The sequence below is a fragment of the Thunnus thynnus genome, chromosome 14 (assembly GCF_963924715.1).
Source record: "Thunnus thynnus chromosome 14, fThuThy2.1, whole genome shotgun sequence".
NCBI lineage: Eukaryota > Metazoa > Chordata > Actinopteri > Scombriformes > Scombridae > Thunnus > Thunnus thynnus.
This window is the reverse complement of record NC_089530.1, coordinates 2,613,536-2,630,108: the sequence shown is the minus strand read 5'-3', so window position 1 is coordinate 2,630,108 and position 16,573 is coordinate 2,613,536. Positions and strand designations below refer to the sequence as shown.

General features: G+C 42.7%; 1 protein-coding gene across 7 annotated transcripts in view; it reads right to left on the bottom strand.

Moving 5' to 3' along the window:
* Window positions 1-16,573, bottom strand: part of birc6 (baculoviral IAP repeat containing 6) — a 126,124-nt gene that overhangs the window by 85,159 nt on the left and 24,392 nt on the right. For 2 of the 7 annotated variants that reach the window (XM_067609317.1, XM_067609319.1), the window contains exons 15-43: window positions 15,528-15,659; window positions 15,230-15,396; window positions 14,812-14,945; window positions 14,427-14,588; window positions 14,188-14,319; window positions 13,994-14,091; window positions 13,747-13,894; window positions 13,423-13,556; window positions 12,982-13,128; window positions 12,707-12,894; window positions 11,264-11,572; window positions 10,475-10,574; window positions 9,867-10,081; window positions 9,526-9,734; window positions 8,902-9,254; window positions 8,576-8,795; window positions 8,302-8,438; window positions 7,990-8,127; window positions 7,100-7,227; window positions 6,740-6,871; window positions 5,482-5,697; window positions 5,213-5,396; window positions 3,715-3,918; window positions 3,077-3,210; window positions 1,601-1,754; window positions 1,399-1,515; window positions 1,143-1,303; window positions 312-438; window positions 64-174 (exon numbers count right to left, since the gene is read on the bottom strand). In XM_067609317.1, the coding sequence (XP_067465418.1) occupies window positions 64-174; window positions 312-438; window positions 1,143-1,303; window positions 1,399-1,515; window positions 1,601-1,754; window positions 3,077-3,210; window positions 3,715-3,918; window positions 5,213-5,396; window positions 5,482-5,697; window positions 6,740-6,871; window positions 7,100-7,227; window positions 7,990-8,127; window positions 8,302-8,438; window positions 8,576-8,795; window positions 8,902-9,254; window positions 9,526-9,734; window positions 9,867-10,081; window positions 10,475-10,574; window positions 11,264-11,572; window positions 12,707-12,894; window positions 12,982-13,128; window positions 13,423-13,556; window positions 13,747-13,894; window positions 13,994-14,091; window positions 14,188-14,319; window positions 14,427-14,588; window positions 14,812-14,945; window positions 15,230-15,396; window positions 15,528-15,659 (4,791 nt within the window). The remainder of the gene's footprint in view (window positions 1-63; window positions 175-311; window positions 439-1,142; window positions 1,304-1,398; window positions 1,516-1,600; window positions 1,755-3,076; window positions 3,211-3,714; window positions 3,919-5,212; window positions 5,397-5,481; window positions 5,698-6,739; window positions 6,872-7,099; window positions 7,228-7,989; window positions 8,128-8,301; window positions 8,439-8,575; window positions 8,796-8,901; window positions 9,255-9,525; window positions 9,735-9,866; window positions 10,082-10,474; window positions 10,575-11,263; window positions 11,573-12,706; window positions 12,895-12,981; window positions 13,129-13,422; window positions 13,557-13,746; window positions 13,895-13,993; window positions 14,092-14,187; window positions 14,320-14,426; window positions 14,589-14,811; window positions 14,946-15,229; window positions 15,397-15,527; window positions 15,660-16,573) is intronic. The other 5 variants (XM_067609320.1, XM_067609324.1, XM_067609322.1 and 2 more) reach the window with 4 other exon arrangements.

The window sequence follows — 16,573 nt, the reverse complement described above, 5'->3', positions numbered from 1 at the left end:
TCTTCCACGTTTTAAGGGTGTTGATGACACACTGAACAAAACCAGTGATAGTAGAGTACTGACCACAGGCTGGCATGTTTGTCATCAGGGTGAGAGAGTGCAGCACCAGGCACCACGTTCTCAGGGAGGTGTTGGGGTACCACGCCAGCACGGTGAGGAAACTGCTGATGGATGCTGGACACACACAAACAGACAGAAGAGATACATTTAAATAACTCAACTAAAAAAACTCTTTGGCCTTGTACACTCAAGACTCTACAGTTCTACATAACAGGTGGTAAGAAGGAGAGACAGTGTGGTGGAGTCCTGACCTTGGTTGAGTGGGATGGTGGGCACTCTGCTGGCGTTGAACAGGAAGATGTCTGATCCGCTCTCTTCACTGCCACCAGAGCATGTGTTGAGACTGAGTGTTAACCACAGCTGCAGCAGAGACTCCAGCTGAGAAGAAAACAAAAAATCAGTTCACTTTGCTTTCTGTTAGACTTTATATGCACCGAGTTGAGTTTACAGTGACGAATGAGTGAATCTCCAGTAAATGTGCAGGTTATTCAGCATCAAAACCTTGGTATGAAGTTTCTTAGGACCCAGACTTTGGGATTAATGTACAGCATTTGTGTGACCTCTGCAGGTGACTCTGCTGCTTTGTAATCAAATCTAAATATTTTCATAAAAATCTGCAACACTTGAAATTGTAAAAGTGGAAATTCACTGAACGAGAGGATTTAATGAAAGCGAGTGTTTAGTGAAAGTGATTCCATGGTGCAGAGGCTTGTGAATTTTGCTTTCCATTTTCTTCCCAAGTTGAAGATTTTAGGTGGAGCAGCTGATAACAGCACAGCATGGTGTGGTGTTGTTGATTTACAGTCTACTGAAACTTTCAATTCCATAGAAATATTTACCATTTTTTAGAATATAACATGTGTTTTTATAGCATTTAAATTCCTAAATTCTAAATGTGAAACAGGATTAGCTTCAAAACAAAAATGTCCTGGAGTGGCCAAGTCAGGAGTGCAGACCTCACTCCAATCCAGGATTTGTGGCAAGAAAAGTGCTGATCATTCTAGGCCAACATGAAACTTTTGAGCTTTGAATATTTGAATCTAATGTGCTGAATTGTAGTTTCCAACAGAGCGTGTGCTGACCTGTACGTGGTGGACCTGCAGCATGGAGAAGAGCTTGTTGAAGCAGGCACTCAGCATGGGGATGGAGGAAGGCTGGACCATCAGGCTGCTGCCTGGAGGAGAGCCTCCTCCATGGAGAGCCCTCAGCAGGGAGTCATCCGTCCCATTTGTGGCCTGGCTCACTGGAAGCACACATTCATATATATTTTGTTACTTACTAACAAGAATTTTTTTTTTAAATGACCATTTCTTACTTTCTGCGATATTCTGTGGTTACCTGTGGATGAGCTTGAAGTGAGGGCCTGTAGAATGGAGTCTGCTTGTAGAGTTGCCATCATTTTGAGCATGAGTTCAGCCTGCTGCTCCAGACCCACCTCTAGCCGGGCGTCCAGTGCTGTCAAACACAGAGGCAGAACACCAAAGGTCATCTAGAGAGGTCAAGACTGGAGAGAAATATATATTGTTCAGGCAAAGCTTACCCTGTGACACGGACACTGACAGACCCTGTGACCCGGGCTTTTCAGCAGCAACTGGAGGTTTGGACACTGGGATCCCAACTCCTCCAATGTAAGGGTTGTACCCATATGTTCCATAGTCAGCACCCCAGTAGTCATACCAGGTGCTGCTTATAGGCTGAGAACAGATGTGAGAAGGAGAGGATGAGAAACATGAGGACAAGAATAACAGTCTGTCAACAGATTAAGTTTCAGATCCCAAATGCTGATTTAATTGCTCAAAGTAAAATGTGTCTCAACTTAAGCTACATTTCATCATTACATCAATTCAAAACTAGTCAAAATAAAGCAGAGAAATCACTTTACCTTTAAAATGTCCTCATACAGTAATTCTCAAGTTTAGTTTCTGTGACGCTTCAGTTCACTTAGCTAACAAACTAGGCAGCTTGCAAGTTGGTCAACTTTGCACAGTAACGTGAATGTAAAGCTCCTGGTGCACTGTTAGCTTGTGTTCTCTCTCTGCTGCTAACAATAGTTCACAAATGAGTGTTGACTTTGAGCAAAAGAACATTTAAGTACAGGGTTCAAGTGAATGATTTATAATTCTACAGTTAGTTTAAAGAAACTGCAGGAAGCTATAGGGCAGGTTTCAGGGAAAATCATTTTGTTTAAATATCAAAGGCTTATTATACAGATATGAGTATCTTCCATTTAGGATACGACTAGAGGCCTATAGCACCAATTAGACTAAAAAATGACATATTATTTGTAACCAATTCATTTTTAGTCTAAAAATGTCAAAAATAAAGTATGTACAACACATGCAGGCTAACAGAAACTCTAAATTGGCCTATTACTTTTATTATACCAAACAGATAACACAAATTGAAGGATTGAATGAGTCACTAACATCAAACTTAATGATTAGGAGGTTGTGATATGTTATGAAAAAAGTGGAATTTATGAGATTAAGTTGTAATTTTACAAGAGTTATACCAAAAATAATTATTCAATTTTATGGGGGAAAATTTCAACAATAATAATAATTTCACATGGACATCCAAATCTTTCATCGAGTGTTAAAATTATATTATATTTGAACTATTTATCATGTTTTCATCTCATGATATTAAGACTGTTTCCAGTAAAATTACAAAACTGAAACTTTCCTGTGAAAGTGAAAAATATGAATTGTTGAAATATTTTAACTTTAATTATCTCACATTACCATTTTCTCATAAAATTACAACTTAATTCTTGAAATGTTATATTTTTTTCTTTTTAAACATGACTATATTGAGATTGAATTCTTGTTGATTCTCTTCTATTATACTGACCAATGACTTTACTCTCTCAGCTGTTCTAATACTGCATTGCAGGTGTAGCTACATGGCCGTTTATTTAAGCTTCTAAAGCAGCTGCAGAGTCATTACATCAATGCACAACCCATTACAAAGTCATGACAGAGAGAATAACAGAAGAACGTCATCATCAACGTACCTTAAACACTTTGGCAGCGAGAGGATCTTTTTCCAAATCAATATCTAAAGGATCAATATCAACATCCATCAGGTCTTGTAGCAAGTCAAAGTCTATGTCTTTATCTTTTTCCAAAGATGACAGAGGTGGAGCACCTTTGGATAATGAAAACAGCTTTAATATTGCCAAGCAAGCACACTACCAAAACATACAAGCAAGAAAAGTCTTTCTTTAGCACGTTACTGGGCAATTTTAATGCCGATCAAGCTGTTAGCTCCTAAACTCCTAAAGCGGAGGGAGAGTCCAGGCACAAGACACAGGAATGACCCAATTCACTCTTTCTCTTTATATCATCACACATATTATTAACTATACACTAAAATAATGCAAGCGTCATAAGCGACACTTCTACTTCAAACTCCCCACAATGGCTCTGAATCTACATGTCTGAACTCCCACTCCTGCAGGCAGAACTAATACAATAATAATATACATACAACCATTCTGTCGAGAAAACAGTAAACATGCATCTATGAACAAAAAAGAAGAACATTTTACCAGACAAATAATAAATATTGCTGTGATACAAGTGTGGGTTCATATCAACATCAGTGTGGTGTTGTGGGAGGTGTGGAGAATGGACGGGGCTACCCACGCACTTTGGAATACTGAGGAGGTCCCTGTAGTACCTGCGATGATATCAGGCACCAGGGCCTCGTCAATGCTCTCTACCAGAGGGATGGGTGCCGGCTGGGGCAGGGAGTCGTCCGAATCCACCCCCGCTGAGGAGGACAAGGCCCCGGCCTCCTCACCCACCGCCACTTCATCCATGCCGTCCAGAGAGCCCGGAGACAGCAGTTCACCTGAGAAGATCACAAAGTTTACACTTGTTCTGGATTAACAGGTCTATACATACAATCAGATATACTTATGAATCTACAAAACCACTCCAATTCAAGAGACACTCATTTCCAGCATGGTCCCGAGATGTTTAAAGTCACGAAACATGTGATGTAAAAATGACATTAAAGTACACAATAGAATTCTAAACATCAAAACTAGCTTCCTGTATTGGTCAGCTTTCAGGATTTGTAAGAGTATGATCTACGTCACTGATATATTTCCCAGATGTATGCAGAATCATCTGCATACGACACAAGCTTGCAAAATAACAGCTGGCATAGCAAATATTTAAGAAAAAAGAGCTAATGAAGTTAGAGCTACAAGTAACGATTCATTTCTTTATCAATTGTTATCTCAAATTAATAGATTCATGTCTTGGTCTGTGAAACATTAGAAAATATTAAAAAGCTCAGGTGATATCTTCAAATTGTTTGTTATGAATGTCCAGCTGGAACCATCAAATGATTGCCTTTTTTCTTGAATAATTGCTTACACATTACTAAAATATTTACAGGTTCAATTTCTGTCGGTCAAACACTTGATAATCAACTAATTGTTTTAACTCAAAAATGAGATATGTGAAAGAAATTGAGAATTCCAGTTCATGTATGTACACCATAACTTTCAGCCCATTTACATGCACTGTGGTAACCTGGTTAGTGTAAATCTGCACATACATCAGTATATAGATATAGATCAGTAACCAGATTTCTCTCTTACCCCCGACCTGATTTTAGAAGCCTGGCTTACTGATTTGAACTGTACAATCAATCATCATCAGTCAAATGTTACAACTTATTCAGGCAACTATGAGTTGGTTTCCGTTTTGGTTGGACTGTGCAGACTTATTTTAAATACGAGGATGCATCTCTCCATATAATGATCTCTCCTTTCTGCAGTTTTTTGTCATGCACATGAGTACTTTACATGTAGACATGGCAGAGAAATCTGTATTCGAGAAATCTACTTGGGGATATCAGATTTCTCTAATCCTCTACCCCAATTACAGTTCAATTCATTGATGTGACAGTTCAGAAATCAGCTTAGTGGAGAAAGCCGACTGTAATCCAGTTACTAAAGTGCATGTAAACACACTGTTTGACAACAGTATAAAACTCTCTGTAAATCATGCATGACCAGACCAATGTAATTTCCTCTATCAAGCTTTTTTCCGTCAAAAAGATAAAGAAGACAAGTTTCAGTAGAATATGCTCCTCTAAAGCCTGATCCTAACCACGAGCAAACTAAACACACCTGCCAGGATGTCCTGCAGCATACATGTGAGGGAATATTGTGCCCAGGCGCCACCCCAGGAGATGTCTCCCCGGTTGAAGTCCGTCCCCACTAGCAGCAGCAGCAGGCGCTCCAGCTGCTGCTCAGAAACCACCTCACACAGGTGGATTGTGGGTCTGGTGGCGTTGGCTATCCTAGCAAGGACCTGAGGGGGCAACAAGAAGATGTATTTACGGATATGTACAGATTACTGGACTGAAGGAGTCCATATATAACTGTGAGATGAATACCTTGCAGACGAAGAGCAGCAGGTCAGCGTGGCAGGTGAAGTCCATGGAGAGGAGGAAGAGGGCTAACTTCTGCACCACAGAGATGCAGCGCTCATGAGACAGTGTGAAGGGCAGGGGCTCCACTTCTGGGGCTTCTTTGGCTGTTGTGGACTCTGTGTCCAGTGTGGAGCGGGGCCATTCTGCCGTCCGTCGCAGACGTATCAGGTCTTTAAAGTGCTGAGAGAGGGAGGGAGGACAAACATAGAATTATGACACATCAATAGATTTCATTAGAGGAGCTATACAGATTTCTCTCCAAACCTGCCCCACTTTAAATCCATGTCCCACTCAATTTACATTCTTGTTAGTATTGTATTATTATTGAACAGCTATAAAAACAAGTATGTGCATTATTGATTCATGTGATGAAACCAGTGGTAGTTTAATATATACAAACCATCAAATAATAACTTTTATAAAGTATACAAAAGCAACAAATTGTGATAACACTGAATTTTTTATGATCCCCCAAACATCAATGAAGACATAGGACATTTAAGGAAACTTGCTTGCTCTTGTCAAGAGCTATACGTGAAGGTCAACACCACTCTCATGTGTCTGCATTACTGCTGGAGCTGTCCATTAACTTATCATAGCATAAAGAATGGAGGACTCACAGCTGCAGCTCCATAGCTAACACACAGACATGACAGTGATGTCACTCCTCTCATCTCACTCTTGGCAAGAATGGGAATGAATTTTCCGAACTATTCCTTTAACATATGTAAAATGTCAGTTATAGCTGTCGGTGAATTGTACTGTTAACTGTGTATCTTACTTAAATAAGGTTTAGTAAATAAAAATAACACCAGAAAGTAGTTGTAAATGAAATTGACAGTCTGGGTAATAAAATAATTCATCATAAAGCTGAAATAATAGTTTGTTTTTTTGCCACTTGGGGGCAGTACAACCAGCTGTAAACAAAACCCTAATATAATATCACCATACAAAAACTCTGTGATAAATGTGTTAGCAAGTTGTGTTTGTGTCCACATGTTAGCTCTGTTTTGGTCTCCACCAACTCCTGAGAAAAACATCTGGCTCCACTAGCTGGTCTCTAACTCTGTCTGCTGTTTGGTGCTGGGCAGGTAACATACTGTCAGTTCTAACAGCTGCCTGATGCTGCTGGAAACCAGCTTGATGAGAGTAGTGAATATGAACTAATACAGTCATTAGTGCGCTATGAGCTCTGTGCAGCAGTGAATGATGAGCTGCTCACCTTTGATGTGGCTTGTTTGAGCTTGGCCTGCTCCACCAGCAGTTTGTAGGAGGAGCCTTTGTTGCTTTGGATCTTCTCCTTCTCGATCTGCTCCACCAAAGCTTTCTGTTTTGCTTTCAATAGATTTAACTGCTACAATAAAAAGGGCACGATAAACATACGCACTGCAAAAAGCAGACAACCCATCTCATGCTGCAGTTTCATGAGAGGTGCAAAGGAGTCAAACACAGATCTAACAGACTTGTATGTACATTATCATATATTTTTATATTTTTAAAATGACTGTATTTGGCTGTTCAAAACACACATTTGTGAGTGTGGGTTTAAAGGTGTGTTGGTGTTGGAGTGAGACACATTTACCTGCTTGTGGTGGACGAGCTGCTTGCGGATCTTGCGGGAGTAGAGTCTGTCCAGGCTGCTGCTGCCTTTAGCTGACCTGCTGGAGTTCTGAGACTGAAGGCTGTTATTGATGAAGCTCCACTGAATGCCTGGAAGATAGATCCCCCAAAAAAACAGAGTTAAATCACGCATACAATCACAAACACACCAAGTGCTGGACTAAAATTTACATTTTGGAAGAAAATGTGATGTGTTTGCTAGGAGCTGTAGTACATTGCTGGAAGCAGCTGAGGAAGAGTGTGTTATGAGTGCTTTGAAAAAACGTGTATTGTATCAAAGTCTTACAATAAGAGCCTACTCAAGCCAACACTCCTACAACCCAAATGAGATCCAAGCAGCATTAGATATAAAATGGTGATCAATCATTTGTCAATGACATTACATTTTTTTCCTGTTCTTTGGACTTTACAACTTCAGAAAGTAAAGCTGTTGTGGAATGAAACATGTACATTGTAGGTAAAGCTGCAACGATTAATCCATTAATTGCCAACTATTAAATTAATTGCCAACTATTTTGATGACTGATTAATCCGGTTGAGTCATTTTTTATGAAAAAAAAAGTCCAAATTCTCTGGTTCCAGCTTCTCAAATGTGAGTATTTTCTGGTTTCTTTAGTCCTCTATGAGAGTAAAGTGAATATCTTTGGACTGTTGTGGACAAAACAAGACATTTCAAGACATCACCATGGGCTCTGGGAAACAGTGAGCAACATTTTTCACCATTTTCTGACATTTTATGGACCCAACAACTAATCGATTAATCGAGAAAATAATCAACAGATTAATCGATAATGAAAGTAATGGTTAAAGTTAAATCATGACGTTTTAAGGACAGTTATGCAGTTCATGTACCTGTAAAACTTCTCTCCCGCTCTTTTCCTCCAAGGTGCTTCTTCCCACCTGAGGCTTCATCTTCTATACTGGCTACATAGTCCAACAGTCTAGAAACCAACATCACCACCCAGCTGATCATGGGGATATCCAAAACACCTGGAAAACACACACATAACCAAACTCATGTGTACATTGCTTTGGACAAAAGCATCTGCCAAATGACTAACTGTTAATGTACATATTCACAAAGACATACAACTCTTTCTGTAATTTCTGCTCCAGAAAATGTCTGGAAATGCACATTTACAACAGTGATGATGGCTGCTTTACCTTCAGTTCTGCGCTGGGCAGCAGCTTGTGGCTGCTGTAGTGGAGACAGCAGACTGTCCAGGAGGTTGAGGAGACCCTCCAACACACCACTGTTGCTTAGAGATCTTTGGCCGATGCAGGACAGGAGCATGAACACCCTGAGATGAAGAGAGATGGAAAATACTAAGTCACTATCTGCAGCATCCAACACTGCCTGCACATAAGCTTTTTCATCATCTTCAACATCAAGCAGTAAAACTTGGGGGGCACGTGTATGGAATGTGATGGTCCCTACCTGTCCTGGGGGAAGATGAGCAGCTGCTCAGAGTTGTAGAGCTCCTGCAATACGTTGGAGAGGAACTGACCCCACCAGCGCTCGCCTCCACACAGCTGCACCAGCAGCAGGCCGGCGTGAAGACGGATCTTAGGCGTCCCGCTGATGCAAAGGTGTTTGAAGAGCTCCTCGCAGGCCTGGGCATGGAAGGTACTCTGGAGCACCGAGGGCACCGAGTGGCCTGAAAACAAACAGATGCATGAGTGAATGAGGTGTGAATCAGGATGCTCTCCATCTTCCACGGGTTTTATTAAGGGAACAAAACAGCTGTCCAGTTCCCTGCTTACCGTTGTTGGAGTGCAGCAGGCTGAGCAGTGTGTCCAGCAGGTAGCGGATGATGGTCCTCAGCTGCTCTGTGGAGGAGTTGTGGACCAGCTCCTGGGCCTCCGGAGCCCCGGCTGTGGGGAGCGACTTGCGGCTGGCGCCCAGTGACACGCGCAGCCTCTGGACGGCGTGGTGAGCCAGGTTGAGTTGCAGCTGCAGCTGGATGCAGTCCTGGTAGGCTGAGAAGACGCGCTGGTCCTCCTCCACCACCTTGTCTGGTTTACGTAAGAAGTACTGGGCGTTGTTGGCGCTGTTGAGAGGCGGCAAGTCGATGTTCTGCAGGAGGGTCTCCAGCCGATGGCAAGCTAGATTGTACCTGATGAACAAGAGGAGAGGACAGATTTTATCAACCCATAAAATAAAATCCCAAATGTTACGGCATGGCCAGTGTCACAAAGAAGTTTCCCATGTATATTTGTTCCTATTTTAGGCCACATTTAAAAATCTCTCTTTTTCACTAATGCTTGAGGAAATGACTAATCTAGAGAGCAGATTTTATTATCATTAATTAGAAGTCAGTCAACCCAACAAACTGGTATTGCAGTTGGAATATGAAAGTGCTGGAGTTGATGTACTTCCTGTCGTACCTGCACTGGATGTCTTCCTGCAGAGCCACCATCATGGTCAAGTGCTGATCCACATCCGGCTGACTGGCTGCCTCGCTCTCACCCCGCAGAGGATCGTGCATCAGCTTCAGTTCACTCTCCCATGGCAAGATGTATGTGTGGCCATAGTAGAAGCCCAGCGGGATCTTCGCCCGAGCATTGGTGCTGCCATAGCGACCAATCACAGTGATCTGAGGGTTGTAGACAGGAAACAAAGAGAAGAACCTCAAATCATTGTGGCAGACTACTTGAAAACTTAAAAATATCAGGTCGGCTGTCCTGCAACTATCCAAAGCAAAATACAGACAGACAGACAGACAGACCTTCATGAATCTGCAAACAGGAGGTGGCAGCAGGTCGTGAAGAATGAGAGAATGGGTGCTGATGTCGGTGGCCACCACCAGCCTGCGGCCGTCCACCTCCTCACCCAGCGTCCAGATGTCTATAGATAGAGAGGCCAGGTCCCCACAGGTCGGGATCAGAGCATCAGTCAGCAGGACGGGACGGCCGAAGTCCAGCGTGACAAAGCGACGAGCTCCTGGGAGAAAGGGATAGGAGAAACAAAAAGCTCAGTCTGGAGAAACCTGACTTGACTGACCTGAGATGTTCAAGACTGTTTAATGAAACTGAAACATTATTGCCTTCATTGGACAGTGGGCAGTGGAGAGAGAGAGAGATGGGTATGACATGCAACAATGGTCCCTGGCTGGAATAGAACTAGGGATGTTGTGGTTAAGTGGCACGAGCATTTACCATTCAGCTACTGAGACGCATTATTTATTTTCTTTAAGGAAAAAAAACAAAAAAAAAACACTTTTTTTCCTCCCAAAACTGTTTCAAACATTGGATTTCACTAGATACAAGTCTGTGTTAGTAGATATTTTCAACCATCAGTCAGCTGATAAATATGGAATATTTCTAAATGACATACCAGAATGCATCCGCTCTATGATGATGGACTGGTGCGGAGGAGGCTGCAGGAAGTGAGATGCCTGGGAAATGGCCAGAGCCAGACCGCTGCCCATGGGACTCTGTGGCAAAAAGATAACATTCGAAAATTTTTAAAAAAAAAAAAGGAACTTGAAAGATTTTCTCATTTTTGAACAAAACTAGAAATATGGCCTCAGGGTTGTCTGCCTCCACCAACCAGTCAGGTTACAGTTTACATCCATGTCTGTCTAGACTCATATCATATTTGTGGTGAAGGAATTTAATAAAAAAGTATTAAGTGTATTTTCCTTGTATGTGTTCACATGTTTGGAATAAAAACCACACTTTTATTATTCACTTGAACTGATGTATAGAACAATTACACCAACTCTACTTAGTTTGGAAGCCATTCTAATAACTAAATAATAACTAACACCTTATTCATATTTAGAGAAACATAAGCATGGGGGAAAAATAAATATGTTTTTGTATAAATCTGGGGATGGGGATTATATGCTGTAATGATATAATAATGTTTTCCATATCATTTGGTCAATGTATATTACAATATAGATTCATTTGATGTTTCAGTTGCTCTTAAAGATTCTCTTAGGGTTGAGATGATAGTAGTCAGAACCTGAAAACTGAACGAGAATTGTAAGAGTTGCAAAAAGACGATCTATTTATTATACAAAAATAAACTAAAATCTTCTATCTTGTCAGTAGATACCCACCCTATAGGAGAGGAGCCAGCTATGATTACCTCAGCATCAAGCTGCATGTTACTAACCGGCTTGGCTTTTTGGGTGTTCTTGTGTGCAGCCAGGTTGACAGGCCCGGGGTCCATCATGGAGCCGGGGAACAGGTGAGCCAGCTCAGCACTGAAGGCCGCTGACACCGCCTCGTTGGGCGGCGTGAGAGGAGGAGTCATGAAGAGGGGCGTGGTTTTAGGTGTCGGCGGGATGACGTCAGAGGGGTGAATGAAGAAGCCCGGAGCAGAGGAGGGGTTGGAAGGCACAGAGTTGTGGATGGGCCCCACACCAGAGGCAGCGGCAGCTGCAGAGGTGGTCTGATGCAGCTTGGCCTCCAGCTTGGCCTTCTGTTCAGCAGACACAGCGAGGATTCACAAACCACAAGATCAAAACACCCCACTGCTATTATAGCAGCAACAACCTCCAGACAATCTACATCTGCACTTCCTTAGTTAGTCGATTAATCAGTCAGTTGGCAACTATTCAATTAATCAACCACTATTTAGATCATCAATTAATTGTTTTGAGTCGTTTTTTATTTAAAAAAAAGTCCAAATTCTCTGATTCAAGTTTCTTAAATGTGAATATTTTCTGGTTCTTTAGTCTATGACAGTAAACTATATATCTTTGGGTTGTGGACTGTTGGTCTGGACAAAACAAGACATTTGAGGACGTCACTTTGGGCTTTGGGAGACAGTGATCAACATTTTCTGACATTTTATGGACCAAACAACTAATTGATTGATCGAGAAAATAATCATTACTTAGAGCCATAATTAGGGGTGGTGGAAAAAAAGGTAGAGAACAAGAAAAATAGAGAAAAAAACTACAGAAAAACCAACCACTACTAGAGAATCAGTTCAACAAATCTGGGCACCAGTGTCATTGTTATGACATGGTAAAGGTTGTTCTCATAACACACTATTGGCCCTTTCCGCCTGCAGGAATGTAACAACCTGTACATACATGAACTCTATGAAGCTGTAAGACTTTGATACAAGGTTCCCTGTGTTTCCACTTTCTTTTAAAAAACCGGGATGTTTTAGATGCATGTAATTAAAAAGGCCAGAGCCAGACCAACTAAGTCATTTGTAGCTCTGTTTATTTGTTGTTAATCTTATTTAGAATCCAGGGGACTGCTGAGGCTTGCACAAACAAGCCAGTGGCCTAAAACAGAGTCCAATCTGTCAAACAACTACGTAGTTTTTCCTCCCCTGCACACATTACGATCCTTTGTTTTTCTGTAATTTTGGTTCATCTTTTTAATTTTTCCCGGCACTGTTTGGCTGTGTGATGCATCATCATGCATGTCAGATACTTTGACATCTTCTCATGCATCTTTTGTTTTGTTTTGTCTTTCAACCGCTCCTGGCCAATAGAGATGCAGTATGCAGATGCAGTACTTCCGGTAACCCCAAAAAGTACCTGAAACTTGCACTATCTCTAAAGTGAAACTGTGTGTGTTTGTGTTGCTCTTTCACCTGCTGCTGCAGCTTCAGCAGCTGCTGCTGTTTCTCCTGCAGGACCTGCAGCTGCTGCTCGGCCGACACCATGGCGTGGGACAGTGACTGGAGCGCCACCTGGGCCGCAGAGCTAAGAGCTGTAGAAGCTTCACCAACCGTTCCTGTCGACAGGCCGCCCACCGCAGGGGTCACACCAAACGTACTCACTGCAGTCAAAGAGTAGAGTTCAGCCAATGACTGGTTCATGTGACTCGTGCTAAAGACAAGTAAAATAAAGAAGTAGTCATGTTTACCAGTGAACATGCTGGCGTCATCGCGTTCCACCCGTGTGCCGTCACTAGTGGAGATACAAGTAAAGTGCAAAGGCTCCACCTCCAGGAGTCCTGTTAATGCTGTGAAGCTGCCCTCCGCTGCTGCACAGCTGCTCACTTTTCCATTCCCTGCAGGACAGACGACATCCAAAACAAAAGCCCATTCAAGAAAACATCAGGAGTCTCTGTTAAAAATAAATGTTGAACTCTCTCCTGCTTTTCACCATTTCACAATTACATAGTAGAGGAAGTTAAATGTACTGGTTTTTGGAGTGCTACGTCCTTTATTTGTAGCCCTTTTTTACATAGTTCCCAGTTCCCATAGTTCTTTGGTATCTTGATCTTCATTCCACAATGTGCATGTTAAAAGCTCATCAGAGTCACATGGCTGTAACATGATGTGAATCAGTGCATACATCCTACCTGAGAGGATGTCAGAGAGGTCAATCTCATCTGACTGGACTCCGATGCTGCTGTTGAAGGCATTCTTACAGGAGGAACCACTGACCTCCAGGTCAAAGAGCACCGGGTCAAACGGAGAGCTGTACAGGCCGTACCTGCAGGGAAACAGACAGGAGGGGATTGGAATAAACATTAAGGATGTAACTCCTAATGAGACAATACCAAGCAGTCTATGACTGTGTAGGTGGAACTAGTTAAAGTTAATTAACTTAATACTAAGTTCTGATGAAATGCTGTGCATCACTAGCCTACAGCGCCTCTTGAACTGAATATTTGGAGAAGTACCTGGTCTGCAGCAGTGCCTCCAGTGGGGTGAGGCGGTCCTGCAGCTGTCGAGAGATGGCTGTGAGCAGGGAGGCGCAGGCAGTGCTGCAGCCCGCCAAGTCCTCCTCCTTCACATAGTTCAGTAACACAAAGTACCAGAACACCGAGCCTGAAAGCAGACAGGGGGAGGGAGAGGTTACAAAATGAATGTTGGGGAGTGAGGAAAGAGAGATGAGGGAAAGGTGCTGTATGTTGCTCGGTTACTTACCGCCTGTTGCTGCCGCAGGCAAGTAAGGCATATTGTCTAGCAGAGCCTTCAGAAGACTCACACCGAAACCCTGCTGACTTGGTTCCCCTTTCCCATTGCTGCAGTGAGAAATAACACAACACGTTCATCATTATCTCCACATGAACCTAAAACTTCATCAAAGCATCATCGTTGAATTCCGACATGTTTCTTACCTGATACAAAGTGCAAGAAAGCGAGCACATTTATGCGCGATGCTCCGGCCAGCCTCGAAGAAACACATCCGCACAATATCTGTTAGCCTGGTCCGGGTTTTGGCCAGCAGGCCCTCCTTTCCTTCTCGTAAGCTGAAAACAAGCCACGGGATGTATTACTGGTCTGTGTAAAACGTCAAAGTGGAAGTAACATGCTAACTAGATGTCCTAGATGATGCTGTCTTCAGGTTCAGTCCTACCTGCAGGGTCCGTTGGCAAAAACCCCGGCCAGCCAACACAAGATGTCTAGGATGAGGCTCTGGGCATGCTCAGTGGCCGGGCTGCCTTCTGTCCGCCGGCATAGCGCATCCAGAAGCTTCTCGTGAAAGTCTGGGAACTGCAGCATAGCACAACGCTGGACCCTGAAAAGCATAGAAGAGCAAAAAACCACATTCCAGTTTAAAGTTGACTTCTACAATATGTACAGTTGAGTTGAAAAACGCACAAAGGAGGAACTGTCATCTGACTGGACTGTTTTATTATTAGAATTATTATTATTATTATTAACACCAGCACATGTATTCTTACTGTAAATGTTACTTTTGGCAAAGTTTGTAATGTCCCAACTCTCAAAAGTGATCTGACCTTTCTTTGGGTATCGACGTTTTCTTGAACCTTCTGATTGTGACTGACACTTCCTGCAGCAGGTCACAGCCTCGCAGGTTTTCTACTTTCTTGGAGGGTGCGGGGGTCTCTGTCTTCACTGCAGATACCTTCTCCTACACACACACACACACACACACACAGATAGATAAGAATTAAACCAATAATAGAAGGTGTCAGTTGTTGAGTGTCATTTTGTTTTAATGGTTGTACTTCAAGGAACACATCGTTAATATTACAACTTTTTTTACATTTATTATCCATAGAGATGACATGTGTTGTTATGACGTTGTTACGACTTTGATAGTTTCAAATACATCTGATAAAATATCTACAATTTTCTATCCAAAAGCCATTGAGAAAAAAACATGTTTCTAGAAACTAGAGGATGAATTTGTACCTTGGAGGCCTGAGCCCTCTGCAGCAGGGTGGACAGTGAGTGGGCTTTGGTGCTCTGGGGCTTAGCACTGGGCATTCTCACCACAGGTCGGGGGCTGTCCTCCATGCCCTTGTCACTCACTGCCTTGATGTGAACCAGGAAGGAGCGGTACTTCCCTCCCGCCATGCCTGCAGAGGAGGTAGGAACAGGACAACTGAGAAACACTGACACACACACACACATATACACAACTTCCTGGATGCTGGCTGAAGTGTAAGGTTGTGGTCAGTAGATGTAGATTATGTATAGCTGTTGTTACCTTTGACCAGCTTGGGGCTGGTGAGGCTGAGCATGCCTGCGTGGCCAGAGAGGTCCAGCCCACTGGCCAGCCACACTGGACCACACAGGATGTCCTCCTTGTGGTCCTCTAGGAACGGACACAGCATGGAGCCTACAACCAACACATGAAGCACTACTTTACTCAAGGTGGACAATACACATAATAACAGTTTCAGAATGTTGAACTGCACCGTCTGCCTTAAAAGATGGAGTAGGAAGTTTAAGACATCAATGCTAAATATTACTGTATTTCACTGACAAGCTGGCAGCCGTGCAGCCACCAATCACACACATGCAATGCACACATTGCTGGTAAATAACATCTGAAACATGAACACTGTATTTCTAGTGTTTACCTCGGGATCATCATGACAAAATATATAATAAATGCCACCATGACGACTTTCTAGAGTTGTAAAATCCTGTGTGAGAACACATTTCTCAGCAGTACCTGAAGCAACATGCCCCCATCAACACTGCAACTGTGTGCAAGTGTGTTTTAGCACAAGGCTGTTTTATGTCTTACATCACAAACGCAAACAAGAACAACAGACATACCACATATAAACACAACAGACAGTGCAGTGTTTCTGCTACAATAGTACAGGCCTGATGGGCCACGAGGCCAACAAGAACCCCCACCAAGCCAAAAAATATTTGGTTTTAATGCCAAAAATAATGCCAAATATCCATTCATTTGGAAATCAATAGTGTTTGGGAGCCTCTGTGCAGCGCTGTTCCAAAATGTGAGTCAACCTCTGCGTTGTTGCCCAGGAAACTCTTGGAAGCATTGCTCCATTAAGGAATAGGGCAGTGTGTAATGTGTGAGTGTGTGTAGCGAGTGTGTGGTTGAGCCAGAGAGATGGCAGAAAAGTGACGGTGAATGTGAGCGGAGCAGAGGAAAAGGTTAGCAGTAAGGTGTCAATCTGGCAGTAAATGTACAGTACAGACTACAGTGTGTCAGTTAATAAATGCTGCAGCTTCTGAAGACCAAGAAAATTCTCGTCTGTTGTTTCCCCAACTGCT